Source organism: Protopterus annectens, chromosome 8.part0, assembly GCF_019279795.1.
Source record: "Protopterus annectens isolate FY-2018-M chromosome 8.part0, PAN1.0, whole genome shotgun sequence".
Classification (NCBI taxonomy): domain Eukaryota; kingdom Metazoa; phylum Chordata; order Ceratodontiformes; family Protopteridae; genus Protopterus; species Protopterus annectens.
This window is the reverse complement of record NC_056741.1, coordinates 266,318,338-266,332,165: the sequence shown is the minus strand read 5'-3', so window position 1 is coordinate 266,332,165 and position 13,828 is coordinate 266,318,338. Positions and strand designations below refer to the sequence as shown.

Here is a 13,828-nt window from a genome sequence, read left to right as displayed (position 1 = left end):
TTCTTTGTGCATTCCTTGTTTGGGGCCTGAGCACGACGTAGTCGGGTGTCGCTTTTGTGCTAGGTTCAATAAGCGCACTATTAAGCGAAGGTTAGATTGTGCTAGGCTGGTCTTCGGTAAGCGGTGCAATTATAATATGCCGTCGGATTCTCCGGCGCCCGCTTCCACGAAGAAGCGCAAAGACAAAACAGTTAAACCCAGGCAAGATGTCGTCCGTTCCAGACGCCGGTTCTTTAGAGGCTTCAGTGGAACCGGTGGGTCCGACGGAGACTTCTTTAGAGTCTCAGGGGAGACTTTAATTTTGCAGGATGTGGCCTCTCTTGAGGCAGGGCAGGCTGAAGGGGCTTCTCAGGTTACTGTACTCCCCTCCCTTCCCAGGGTGGTTAGGCCCTCTCCTTCTGTTTCCAAGGCTTCTCCCAGGGAAGGCCAGGTTTAGCATCTGTTGGTGTCACTCCTAGTTCAGCAGGGTCTGTGCCTAAGAAGCACATGCTTAAAATGGCAGAAGATTTGATTACTCTGATTAGAGGTTCTTTGCCCCCTCCTGATAAGAGGCCTAGGGTGGAGCCAGAGTTGGGAAGTTTTGAACAGGCTTCAGATGTTTCAGAGTCTTCGGCTGAAGACTTGCAGGAGTACTCTCCTTATTCTGATTCTGATGCAGAAGATTCCACTCCTTCTGCTTCTCCTCCAGAGGATTTTTCTTTCAGAGACACTTCACTCTATGAGGGAGCATTTTAAGTGGGAAGGTCAAGACTTCTCTGATTCTCGGAAAAGGCTTAGGGAATTTTTGCTTTTACCTCAACATAGGCCCTTAGCTATACCACCTGTTCTGGATGTTGTGCAGGATGTGTTTTCAGAGGCTTCGCAATCCTGATTCTCTGCCTCCTGCGCCTGTTAAACCAGATAGGTATTACAGGGTGCCTGAGGCTCATAAATATCTTTATAAGAGTCCTAGGGCGGACCCAGAAACTATTAGTCAGGGACCCAAGGGTGTCAAGGCCTCTGTTGTAAAAATCCGGTTCCTCTAGATAAAGAGGCCAGAGCTTTGGATAGATGGGGAAAGAAGGTCTATACTTCTTCTACCTTAGCAATGAGGGCTTTGAATTGCCAGTTTCATATGTTGAAATATCAAAACTTTCTTCTTTCTCAATTGAAATCTAAGGTGGATGCTCTAGCAGAAGGCATTGAGTGTAAAGAATTACAAGATTTGGTGCATGTCTCTGAGCAGGTTGGTAAGCATTCTTTACAATGTGGTTTTGATGCTGTGCAGGCCTTGTCTAGGGTGGCAGCCACTGGTTCAGTTCTTCGCAGGCACGCCTGGCTGAAGGATCAGAATTTTTCTGACCATGTTAAAACAAGGATTTTGGATGCTCCTTTGCAGTCTGAAGTGTTGTTTGGTCCACCTGTGGAATCAGTCTTGAAGAAAATGGAGGACAAGGCTAAGTCTATGCAGACTGTTAAGGATTTTTTGCAAGTTCAGCCTCCAAAGTTTAGTAGGAATTGGCCTGCTAAGGGGTGGACGTATCCTTCTTATGAGTCTCAGTCTAGGGGTAGATCTAGACATGGTAGGGGCAGAGCACAGAGTTCCTTCAGACCTAGAACTGGGAGTTCACCTGCACAATCTTCGAGTGAGGGTAGGGGCCAGTCCTTTCGTAAACAGGCCCAATGACCTACTTTTTCAGCTTCCAGATCCCTCTTGCCTGGCAGCACCTTTGGGAGGAAGGTTGGCACTTTTCAAGGAAAATTGGATTTTAATTACCCAAGACAAATGGGTACTGGATATCATACACCGAGGTTACAAGTTTTATTTCCATACCTTGCCTCCTTTCAAAGGCATGCCAGACGTTCCTCCTCAGCAAAGACTAGAGGCTCACAACCAAATTTCTCTTCTACTTCAAATAGGAGCTATACAACCGGTCCCTCTGCCAGAAGTGGGCCTAGGATTTTATTCTCGCCTGTTTCTAGTACCAAAGAAAGGGGACACGTGGAGATCTATCCTCAACACATATCTGGACATTCCCAAGTTCAAAATGTTGACGTTACAGCAGCTTTTACCTCTGCTGGGCAAAGATCACTGGATGGTGACTCTGGATCTCAAGGAGGCTTACCTTCATGTTCCTATCAGGCCCAGTTGCAGGAAGTATCTGCGTTTTCGGGCTGGGACTTTTCATTATCAGTTCTCTGCATTGCCCTTTGGCTTATCTACTGCGCCCAGAGTGTTCATGAAGGTTCTGGCTCCAGTGGTAGCTTTCTTCAGGCTAAGAGGAATACAAATCTATCCTTATTTGGACGATTGCCTGATTCTGGCTCAAGGAAAGGACGAACTTCTTCATCATTTACAGTTTGTGATGGCAGTGTTAGGATGCCTAGGGTATTCTGTGAACGAAATAAAGTCCAGTCTAGTACCCTCTCAGGACATGTGCTTTCTGGGTGTGAGACTGAATACAGCATCCCAGATGGCCTTTTTGACCCCGGACAAACAAAAGAATCTTTCTCTTTATTTCCATCAATTGTCTCGTCAGTCCAGGCTGACTGCAAGGACAGTCCTTCAAGCCTTGGGGTTCATGACATCTTGTATTCTGGTACTTCCCAATGCCAAACTGCATATGAGGAAGCTACAATGGTATCTGAAAAATGTATGGACGCAACACTGCCAAGATATGGACACTGTCATTCAGATAATACCTTGCATTCAAAAGGAATTTTTGTGGTGGGCTCAGGAATGTCACCTAAACAAGGGACTCTCTGTGACCCGACCAGAGGCGAGTCAGATTCTAACGACAGATGCCTCAGACAAAGCTTGGGAGCTCATCTAAATGGAAAATGGGTACAAGACACGTGGCCTGCCAGACTTCAACATTTACATATCAACTTGAAGGAGATGTTAGCAGTCCAATTTGCATTGATAGCTTTCAAGGATTTACTTCTTCCAGGGCAGGTGTTGATTCAAACAGACAACACAACTGTCATGTGGTACATCAACAAGCAAGGGGGGGACACATTCATATCCTCTATGCAGACAAGCAATGATTTTGTGGGAGACTGCTCTGTTTGCAGCTAAATCTTCAGGCAAGGTTTCTGCCAGGAGCACAGAACTCCTTAGCAGATGTGTTGAGCAGACAAATTATGGATCCCCACGAGTGGAAATTGGATCCTCATGTATTTCAAAAATTGACAGTGTTATGGGGAACTCCAGACATAGATCTGTTCGCTTCTCCACTAAATTACCAGCTGCCAAAGTTTTGCACGAAAAGGTTTCATCCCACAGCTTGGAAAGTGGATGCTCTCTCATTCAATTGGAGCAATCTTCACGTGTATGCCTTTCCACCACTGCCTCTCCTCCCAAAGGTACTCCTGAAGGTCAGACAGGACAAGCCAACCATGATTTTAATAGCTCCGGATTGGCCTCGACAGCACTGGTACCCATTACTGAGAAGTCTGGTACGGGAGCCTCCATGGCCTTTGCCTTCGATTCCACACCTGCTGTCCCAGGAGAACAGTCATTTACTCAATGTCAAACTTCACTCTCTACATCTAACAGCCTGGCATATTCTGTTTTAAACACTGGAGGGTCTCAGCTTCCACAACAAGTTTTGAATGTTATTTTGGAGGCCAGAAGGCCTAGTACAAGGAAAGTTTACGCAGATAAATGGAGGAGATTTTTAATTTGGAGTACAGCAAAGGACTTTGATGTTTCTAAACCTAACTTAAGTGTTGCTCTTCAATACCTTACTGAGTTATTGGACAAAGGTTTGTCCTTCTCCTCTATAAAGGTTCATGCTGCAGCAATTTCTGCTCACTATGACTGTGACCCACCATTATTTTCTCATCCTTTGTTTAAGCAATTCCTTAGAGGGGCAAAGAATATAAGACCCCCACGTAGAGCTCCTACTCCTGCTTGGGATCTCAATTTTGTGTTGGAGAAACTCACTCTATAACCTTTTGAGCCTGCAGCGACTGCCGAGTTGAAATATTTATCATGGAAGACTGCTTTTTTGTTGGCCATTACATCTGAGAAGGGTTTCTGAATTACAGGCCCTTATGGCGGTTGAGCCTTTCTTAATTTTCCACAAGGATAGGGTGCCTTTGCGTACTAACCCTTCCTTTATGCCTAAAGTGGTTTCTAGTGTGGCTTTAAACCAAACTATTCATTTGCCTACATTTTATGCAAACCCCCAAAATAAAGGGGAGAAGATTTTGCACACTTTGGATATACACAGACAGTTGCGATATTATTTGAACAGAACTAAAGGGTTCAGGCAGTCTCAGCAGTTGTTTGTTTCATTTGCTTTGTGTTCTCAGGGCAAACCTGTTTCAAAACCAACTATTTCTAAGTGGATTGGTTTTTGTATTGCTTTCTGTTATTCCCATCATGGTAAGGAGATTCCATCTGGGATTAGGCCTCATTCCACTAGGGCTACTGCCACTTCTACAGCTTTTTAAGGGGTGGCTACTAAGGATATTTTGGAGGCAGCTACTTGGAGTTCAGTGCATACTTTCTCTAAGCATTACCACCTTCCACTTTACTCTAAATCTAGGGCTGGATTTGCCACTGCAATTTTACAGGGCATTTTGGCAGCTCCTAATGCTTTATAGTTTTGCCATCCTCCCTTACCTCTGCTTTGGGATTCTACCCATATGTAAGGACTGCAGCAATGTGAGATGAAGAACATAGTACAGTTTTGTACCTACCATAAATGTAGATGTTCGAAGATCCACATTGCTGCAGTCCAATTTACCCTCCCTCCTTCCCCTCTGTAGTTAGAGGTGGTTGTGTGGTTTGGGTTGTAAATATTGTAAATATGGTTAAGTGCAGGGGTGGTTGGTTGTTTTTTGCTGTTTTTTGGTTTTGCCCTTTCTTTTTAGGGCCTTCTGACATCTGGGGCAAGAAAAGACTGAGGATATGACGTCGGTCATGCGCTTTTGTACCCTGACGTCCTGATGTCAGTTTTAAGCGCCTTGACCGACGTCAGCCTAATACTTTGGTATTCGGGCCGACCGAGGACAGCGGACTACCCATATGTAAGGACTGCAGCAATGTGGATCTTCGAACATCTACATTTATGGTAGGTACAAAACTGTACTTTTTCTATACCTGGGGGCCTGTCTTAGCAAGTGATGGGCGAAAGTAAGAAGTTGATAATGACGGATAAGCTAATGTATCACATGATGCATCCTGCCTACATGCCGCACTAAGGACTTCTCAACATCATAGGTAGGTCTGGCAGCCAAAAGCTGATGCTGGAAAAGAATGAACTGAACTAGGAGGAAAAATGCAAACTTCACGTTAGAGGCACCACAGATGTGGATTAAGCCAGAGGGCAAAGCACTGCAAAATAGAAATGTTTGTTATGTCATTGTGCTACCTTTCCTGCTCCATGCACCCTTTTCTTTTGTGTCCTACTGTTTTGGACACTTTGTCCTCATGTGTCAAGATCGATCACTCAGTCTTTTCTAATTGTACATTAGCTCAAATAAAAGAAGGCATTCCTTTTATCTCAATATTTTTTTTTTTTTTTTTTTTTTTTTTTTTTTGTGGAGGACAAAAAATATTTTATCCATCTTTCTTAGACTCTTGAGCCTTGACCTGGTTTGAGAATTTGTTTTTATTTTAAGTATTTGTCCCCACAATTGCTCCATTACGTTGGTGTTTTTCTTCATTTTAGGTTGAGGTTGTCTCCTAGTCCACCACCTCGAACTACAGTAACGAGAAGCAGTGCAGGTTCCTCTCATACTGTGCGCTCCGGCTCACCAGGAACATCTGGAGTAATCACCAAGAAGAGGCGGCTTGATGACATGGAAAATGGCCTTGCCCGTGGCAGGACAAGCATTTCTCAGCGAGCAACTGCTAGTGGCCGTGTCACTGTTGATGAAGTTGATCTTGAAGGAAAATACATTCGCTTGAAGAACAAATCAAATGAGGTATCAGGCGAATTTAATGTAAACTCTTCTTTTTTTATTCTGTGTAGCATGTTTCATAAAAGTCTACAAGAAACCTTTCAGCTGTTGGATATTGCAATAGGCGTACTTGCCATAGACCTGCCTAAAAGACTGCCCTTGTTTTTAACTTTTAAATTTGTATTTTCCACTGGAAATCACTGCCAGTTTGTTTCTTTTTGCATGCTGACAGTGGCTTGTTTTCTGGGTGCTTTTCTCTTTTCTGTATGCTTTTGCAACCATGGAGTTAATATCAGCAGTGTGTGTGTGTGTGTGTGTGTGTGTGTGTGTGTGTGTGTGTGTGGGGGGGGGGGGGTCCCCTGCATAAGGGTGGAAGGGCAAATTTTTTTTAACTTTTTCATTGGGTTAAAGATTTGACGGATTTGTTTCTTCTGATTGAAACTTCAGGCACTAGATAATCATTACAAATCAGGGAATCCATTTTTTCAATCTCTGTTTGGTTGCCGGTGCAGCTAGCTCAAGCAAATTAACACAGTCTGCCCCTTCCCATACTTCACAACTGTTCAGATTGTCACAGAATGTTGAGATTTTTGTCTCATATTTTTGGTGTGTTACTCATAAAATTTGGGCTTTTCTGTCAAATCATTGAGAAGTGAAGTCAGTAAGTAATAGATGAGTTTCAGATTTCATATCCTTCAGAAAATGCATGCTGATGCAAAACCTGTTATTCTAGCAACTTTTTAAGTTTATAAGAACAGTATTTAAAGTGGGCCTGTCACCCCATTATTTTTGGCTTTGTACAGATTTCTTACTCTAAATAGTCTGAGAGGTATAACCGTTATTGTTAAATCAAATTGGTTAAAAAAAGATTTATTAGCTGGCACTTCGAATAATCCACTAGCCACTGCTTTTTGGATGAGTGGGAGTTTTTTTTTTTTTTTTTATTAGAGAGCACAATTTATTTAATAACAAATTGCCCATTAAATACTGAACAAAACTTTGTGACTTGAAAAAACTTGCTCTTTGTTTGCAAGTACAATGGGTTGATTTAGTTAAATAACCCTTTTCACTCTACTTTTCTTAGATTTTTGGACACCCCATCCTGCTGATCATTTTCTGTGCAGTTCCATACAAAGTTGACAACACTAACCACTGCCTTGTTATATGTCCCATCTGGGCTGAAGGCTGGGTAGTGCCCCTATAAAGCCATCATACTGCAGGGTAGACCTTTTTCTATGAATCAGTTCCTTTTTGCATTGATCAACATGCAGTGACTTTAGGTTAGAGAGCAGGAGTATGATTTCACGACTGTGTCCCTGACTTTTTTGCATGCTTATGACAACTCCTATAGTTTTCAGTGTAGTCTGATAACCTATGCCCCCCCCCCCCCCAGCTGTCTGCTTCTAGGTCAGCAGTCATTCTTTTCTGGCCACTTTTGCAGTCTGTGGGAGGGTCATCCTCTTCACCATGGGGTTGGCTGCTTTTCAGTGTTAATTTGTTTACGTCATGATTCAGTGTCCCCATTTTACATTTTAATATTGTGTAACAGCTAATGTTTTCTTTGATAAGTAGGAGAAAATTTGTTTTGCTTTGAGTGTAGCTGAATGAAAGTGGAGACAATGTATAATGCTTTAGAAAAGCTGACCATACCTCTCAACTGTCCAGATTTTTGCCTCATGTTTTTGGTCTATTCCTCATAAGTTTGTGGCTCTTCTAAAATTCTGTGGCAAATCAGTGAGGATTGAATTCCCTAAACAGTGTCTGGCATTTGAGTTTCAGCCTTCCCTATCCTTCAGAAAATGCATGGTGGCACAGGACCTTTTATTCTAGCAACTTTCTAAGTTTATAAGAGTGAAGTTTAAAATTTTGTTCCTACTTTTGAGGCTTTGTCTCCCCATTACTTTTAAAATTTGTCCAGATTTTTTTTGCTAAGAAGTTGAGAGCTATAAAGCTGACCTCATTTCTGACGTGGTCTTTTCTGTTTTCAGCATTGACATGTGACAGCACTTGATGATGTACTTTAAAAACATATTACAATTCACTGTTTGCCAGCTGTTACATCTTGTATAATCACATCTGTTTTGTTGTGTGTTATAAACACTGAAAAGCAACTGCTGTTTAGTGGCATTCAGAAGAGGCACACATTGAGTGTCGAGTTTGCTGCCACAGTTAATCCAGTATATAGTGTTGATGCTGGCATGTGCTTAGATCAACAATGGTCCAGAGTGGTCCAGTTTTTTTGTATTTCTTCTAACAGAATTTTCCAATAATGAAAAACAGTAATTTTCTCCAGTGTTAAATGTAAGAAAGCTGGTACTATGTTTGTCATATTTCTCTCTCTTTTTTTTTTTTTTTTTTTTTTGCAATGAGAGAAAGGTTGAACCGCTGGCTAGCACTCTTTCATTAAATTATAAAAGATTATTTTAAAACGTATGTTTTAAAGGGATGTCAAGTAAAGATAGTGCTATAGAACCCATCTTCCACCAAAGAGCATTTTGCTACTGTCTTAAAAAATTCAAGCATTCAACATCTAGGCCGAAACTGCATGAAGATGTTCTCAATGAGACATAGTACAGAAACATGAAATGAGAGTTTCCTTTAATGATATGTAAAATGTTTATTATGCCAAGTAATATTAAAACACTATTTGTGTTGCATAATAACAGCACATATGCATTCAACATCTATGCCAAAACTGCATGAAGATGTTCTCAAGGAGACATAGTACAGAAACATGAAATGAGAGTTTCCTTTAATGATATGTAAAATGTTTATTATGCCAAGTAATATTAAAACACTATTTGTGTTGCATAATAACAGCACATATGCTAATATGTTACTCCTATACATTGTATATGCAGTTGCATTCCTTTTGTGGCTGTGGTCTATGACTGCATACTGCAGGCATGTCTTAGTGATTTTAAAACATACTCCCATTGTAACCACTAGTGATAATTACATGGCTTGATTTGCTGACCTTGTAAATGTAGCTTTTAAAGCAAAATTAAAACTTAGAAGTGTGCCATAATAATTGCAATGGAAAATGCAGTAGCTATAATCTTAACTGCTGTTGCTTAAATCCCAGACATGATGGTATCAATAGGTTACAGCTCTCCAACCTGGTTTGGGTTGTTTTTCTGGTGAAGTGATAGTGCGTAGGGGGATTCACAAAGCATTCATTTCAGACAGAAACTGAAGGGCATCCACTATACTTTGAGATTCTGCTGTGGCTGACGGACTTCCAGCAAATGTTTACCTATAGCCAGGTTTAAAGCTGTTTTGTACACAACTAAATGTTTAAGTTTTTGTCATTTCAAGTAGAGCAGTGTGGCAAATAAAATAACTTGTGTAAGAAGGTGAATCAGTGCAGCCCATTCCTTTTGGAAGCTGTAATTTGAAAAGTAGAGAGAGTTCACTTCTTGGAAACACACACACACACACACACACACACACACACACACACACACACACACACACACACACTTCAAGCAGACATCTGTGTTCCTTCCCTTTGTGGTGAGCCATGTCAAGGATGTGCATCTCCCATCAAGATTTTAATGTTTGGGCTCAGAAGGTGCATATTTTCCCTCTGACAGAAAATGTACAGCTAATGCAAGTGTTAATAGGTTCATAGGTAAGTACTAGGCTATCTGCCCATGGGCATTTATAAGCCTAGCCACAGAGTGATGGCTTTCGCCTCCCCATTAGATTAGTAACCTGGGCCTCTGTCAACAGGGCTCCTGAAGTGATCCCAGGGTAGAACTTACGATTACCCATCCACTCATCAAGATTTCTCTTGAAAAGAGTCAGAGAGGAGCTCTGTCGAGTATGGATTGGGATTCTATTCCAGAGTGAGGGGAGTCGCTGGGACAGGAATCTATCCCTCCAGCATGTCCTGTTTATTGTTGTACATAGGTTCAAGTCGCTAGAACGAGTGATTCTGAGGGATCTCGTTTTTTTTAGGTGAAGCATAGCACCTCTGTCATAAGCTTCAGATCTGTTCAGCAGTCCTGTTCCTGTAATACATATGCATTTATATATGATATGGTATATCCCACTTGGGTTTGTAATGCACAAACCTTAACTTACATTCTAGTCAAGGAGATGCTTTTTTTTTTCCATTTTGGGGAGGGAACTCCATTAGCCCTATATAGGAACTTGTCCATGAAATACCGCATATGTAATAGAATCGTACTGACATAGCAGGAAAATAAATCTTTAAAGTCCCACTGGTATGAACAGTGGGGTCAAAAAAATTCACTTGTTCACAGTTAATAAAACGATTCTATTGGACTGAATGGTTAACCTTTTTATATCTTGCTGAATTTTTCTTATGGTTCATGGATACCCCACTTCCGTCAACATAGAAATAGATAAAATAAAATTATATCGATATGGCATACAACAGCATTTTTTTGAAGTGAATCAAAAGCCATCTGTCTGATTAGGGACTGGATTTAACCACTGTGCATAGACAGTAAGCCTATACCTTATTTTCAAACTAGAGTGAACTAAAAAATTGCTGCTTGCCTTTTTATTTTTTCATTCATTTAAAAGTGTACCTATTCTTCATACATGTAATCCTTGTTGACATTACTTAGTGTTGGTCATTTGGAACCAAAACACTTAATCAGTATTTTGTATAACTCCACTCTTCTAAAAAGGTGTGAAGGAAGGCCTGTCAGTTTAAATATTACTATACATAATTTAGAGGGACCATACAGAACAAAGCTCAGTCTGTCACATTTAGAGTCTTTCACACCTCAATGTTATGATGATGTTCTGCTTAAACTGTTATCCTGTTTTATTTTTTAGTTCAGTTTTTCTTTGTTGCATGACCTTGATAAGTGAACTGATGGTTTTCTTTGTCTTTTTACAGGATCAAATGATGGGAAATTGGCAACTGAAAAGGCAAATTGGAACAGGCAATCCAATCATCTTCAAGTTCTCACCAAAATTCATCCTAAAGAGTGGACAGACCGTCACGGTTAGTATTAAAATTAGGAAAACTAAAGTGATACATGCACAGATTTTCGGAGAGCTTTGCTTTCAGATGTCTTCAGAAGCAGCAAATATTTGTTTGCTTTCTTTACTTCTGTCATGCTCAGCCTCAGTCTACAGAACTTTTTAATAATGCAGTTAAAAGCCTTTGGTCATCTCTGGAGACTTTTTAGTAAGGATTTACACTGTATATGCCAACAATGTCACCAGTGATTCAGGCATATCATTCTGATATATTGTTATTGGAGCTGCCTTGGCAATAATGTGGTTCAGTGGTTCAGATCTTTGTTTCATGGTCCCAGGTTCAGGGGTCAGATGTGCCCACAAGTCAATGCATTTGCATGTTCTCACTTTTTCTGTATGTGTTTTCGCTGGATACTCCAGTTTCCTCATACAAACATTCCTTGACTTCAGAGAAGTGGATGACAAAAAGAAGCAGTCCCAGGACTGATCCCTGAGGGACTCCACTGGTGACTGGCCTGTTCGTAGAGATGGACTCCCGAATTCTAACTTTCTGGATCCTGTCTGTGAGCCAGTTGGCTATTGACTGGGTGACATAAGGGTTTATACCTAACCTCTTGAATTTATCAACAAAGCTTGAGTCTGTTATTTGGTCAAATGCCTTGACCAGGTCAAGGTCGACAGTGTGATGTGTGAGCCATTTTGCCCTCATCTGTTGCTTTGATGACCTTTGCAAAGAAGTCAACCATGTTGAGTAGGCATGGCCTGTTGAAAAAAACAGACTGGATTGGCTGCAGTGTCTGGAGGTTTCTTATGTCATTATAGATCACTTCCATGGCTTTGCATATGAGACTAGTGAAACTTATGGATCTGTAGTTTCCAGTCTGTGGCCCACCTTTGTGCAGAGGAATGATGGATGTTCTTCATCTCACATTGCTGCAGTCATAACCTGTGGGTAGTCCGCTGTCCTCGGTCGGCCCGAATACCAAAGTGTTAGGCTGGCGTCGGTCATGGTCGCTTAGATCTGATGTCAGTACGCCGTAGTGCTAAAGCGCATGACCGACGTCATATCCTCAGTCTTTCTTGCCGCATGGTCCGAAGCAGAAGCAGCGTTTGCAAGTGCCGTTTGGCATCCTGAAATTATCGTTTACTGAGTTTCAGACCGAAGACCAAGTTGGGCTAAGTACCCCGTTGGGGAATATTTTTGTCTTTTCTTGCCTCAGTTCATTCCGGATGTCAGAAAAAGTGAATAATTGTATTTCTTGTGGGAAACAGATACCTCATAGGGATTACCACTCTCTTTGTATACCTTGTTTATTTAGTTTGACAGTGCCTTTCATGGCGCCATGATTTTCTTCCTTATGTTACACAATGTATTGATTTGATTCCATCTGGATAACTTGTTTTTTTGAGTTAGTTCTTTACTTATTGAGGAGTACAGATGCCTCTATGCAGCTGATAATGTGCTTGTATAGGGCTTCTGTGAACAAGTTCCACATAGCCAGCAATGTTCTCCAGCAGGGCTTGAATATTGCCAGGTTATCGTGACAATAGTAAGGCATTAGCCTTAGAGTAGTTCCTGAGGATTTCAGTGTTAGCTGGGGTTCTGGGTTTTATCCTTACTTCAAAGGACAGCATTCTGCCGTCTGACATCACCAGGAGTAGAAGACATTACACTAGGGGTGTACAGCACACTTTTCAGATATTAGTGAGGACCAGATCCAGTATGTTTGCACCTTTGGACAGTGTATTGACAATCTTGTGCATGGAGTTTGTTTACACAATCCAGGAGTCTCTGTGCCTGCAATCGTTTTTGGTGTTGTGTGGAAAGTCACCTTTGACTATGGTATTGGATTTGATGGTGAGTATTTCCAGTAAGCTTAACATACATGTTATGGGTTTCTTGGTCATAGAGGGGGACCTGTAGTTTGCAAGGAAGTGGTACAGATTTTGCCTCTATTGTGATTTGAACAGGGAGAAGCTCAAGTGCATCATTCTGTTTGGACCAGCCTTGAGGTGTATTTATTTTTGATGCAAGTTTGAGACTCCTCCACCTTAGTTCCCCTGCCTGTGTAATGAAGCTAAATCTAAATGTGTGGAAGGCATTAAAGAGCTTGCACTGCCAGGGTGCTTTTTTGTGGATTTGAACCATGTCTCAGAAACTGCAATAAGACATTAGCATTCTCTAGGCTGAGGAGAGCTTGTAAGCGAGTGAAGTTTCTTGTTTAGACTTCTAACTCTGAGCAGTAACACCTTTCCAGTTTTCTTGGTTATTTTGATTTGGTATGTCAGACATATTGTCGGTTTGATATTGCCTAAAAAAAAAAAAAGGCAAATTCTATGGGGGAAGATGGTGTTTTATCTAATATTCAAAAGCCTTAGAGGAGAGAGGTGCAGACCATCCTAGGCAAAACAGCATAATCTGTTAACCATCTCCCTTCCATGCTGACAAATATTGCACACCTTGAAAAGACAACAGGATCTAAGCAAAATTATTAAAGTCAGTCACCTCCTGTTCATATTGTGGCATCAACCATGGAGAAGGTAGAATGCTGCTCAATGCTAGGCTTATCCCAGCCTGGGACACACACAATGACACAGCTCCATGATGTTCTACCTGCTTTATATAGTATGTCTCAGGTCATTTTACACCTACACACGGACTGACTGAGTCATACTGGTACCTATGGTCCAGTAGTGATCTGAGGTGTGCATAATATGATGGAGCCTGTTCCCTGATACAGCCAACTGACCATGACTTTCTCCCTTACTCAGAAAACTGAGAAGGACATCACTGTGTCTCAATGGATTCTCCAGTGACAGAATTTTGGATTGTGGGTGAAGGCTTGCCTTGCTGGGCTTAGGAAGTAGAGGCACCATGAGATGTGGCTTGTATGTGTCGATGTGGGCATCGCTTTGAAAGAGGACTTTGAGGCTGCTAAGGGTATTTCTTATGTTTTTTTTGTCTAGG

At 41.5% G+C, this 13,828-nt stretch overlaps 1 protein-coding gene across 2 annotated transcripts in view; it reads left to right on the top strand.

Moving 5' to 3' along the window:
• LMNA (lamin A/C) overlaps nt 1-13,828 on the top strand; it is a 194,828-nt gene that overhangs the window by 139,440 nt on the left and 41,560 nt on the right. For both annotated transcript variants that reach the window (XM_044079756.1, XM_044079757.1), the window contains exons 7-8: nt 5,664-5,919; nt 10,775-10,882. In XM_044079756.1, the coding sequence (XP_043935691.1) occupies nt 5,664-5,919; nt 10,775-10,882 (364 nt within the window). The remainder of the gene's footprint in view (nt 1-5,663; nt 5,920-10,774; nt 10,883-13,828) is intronic.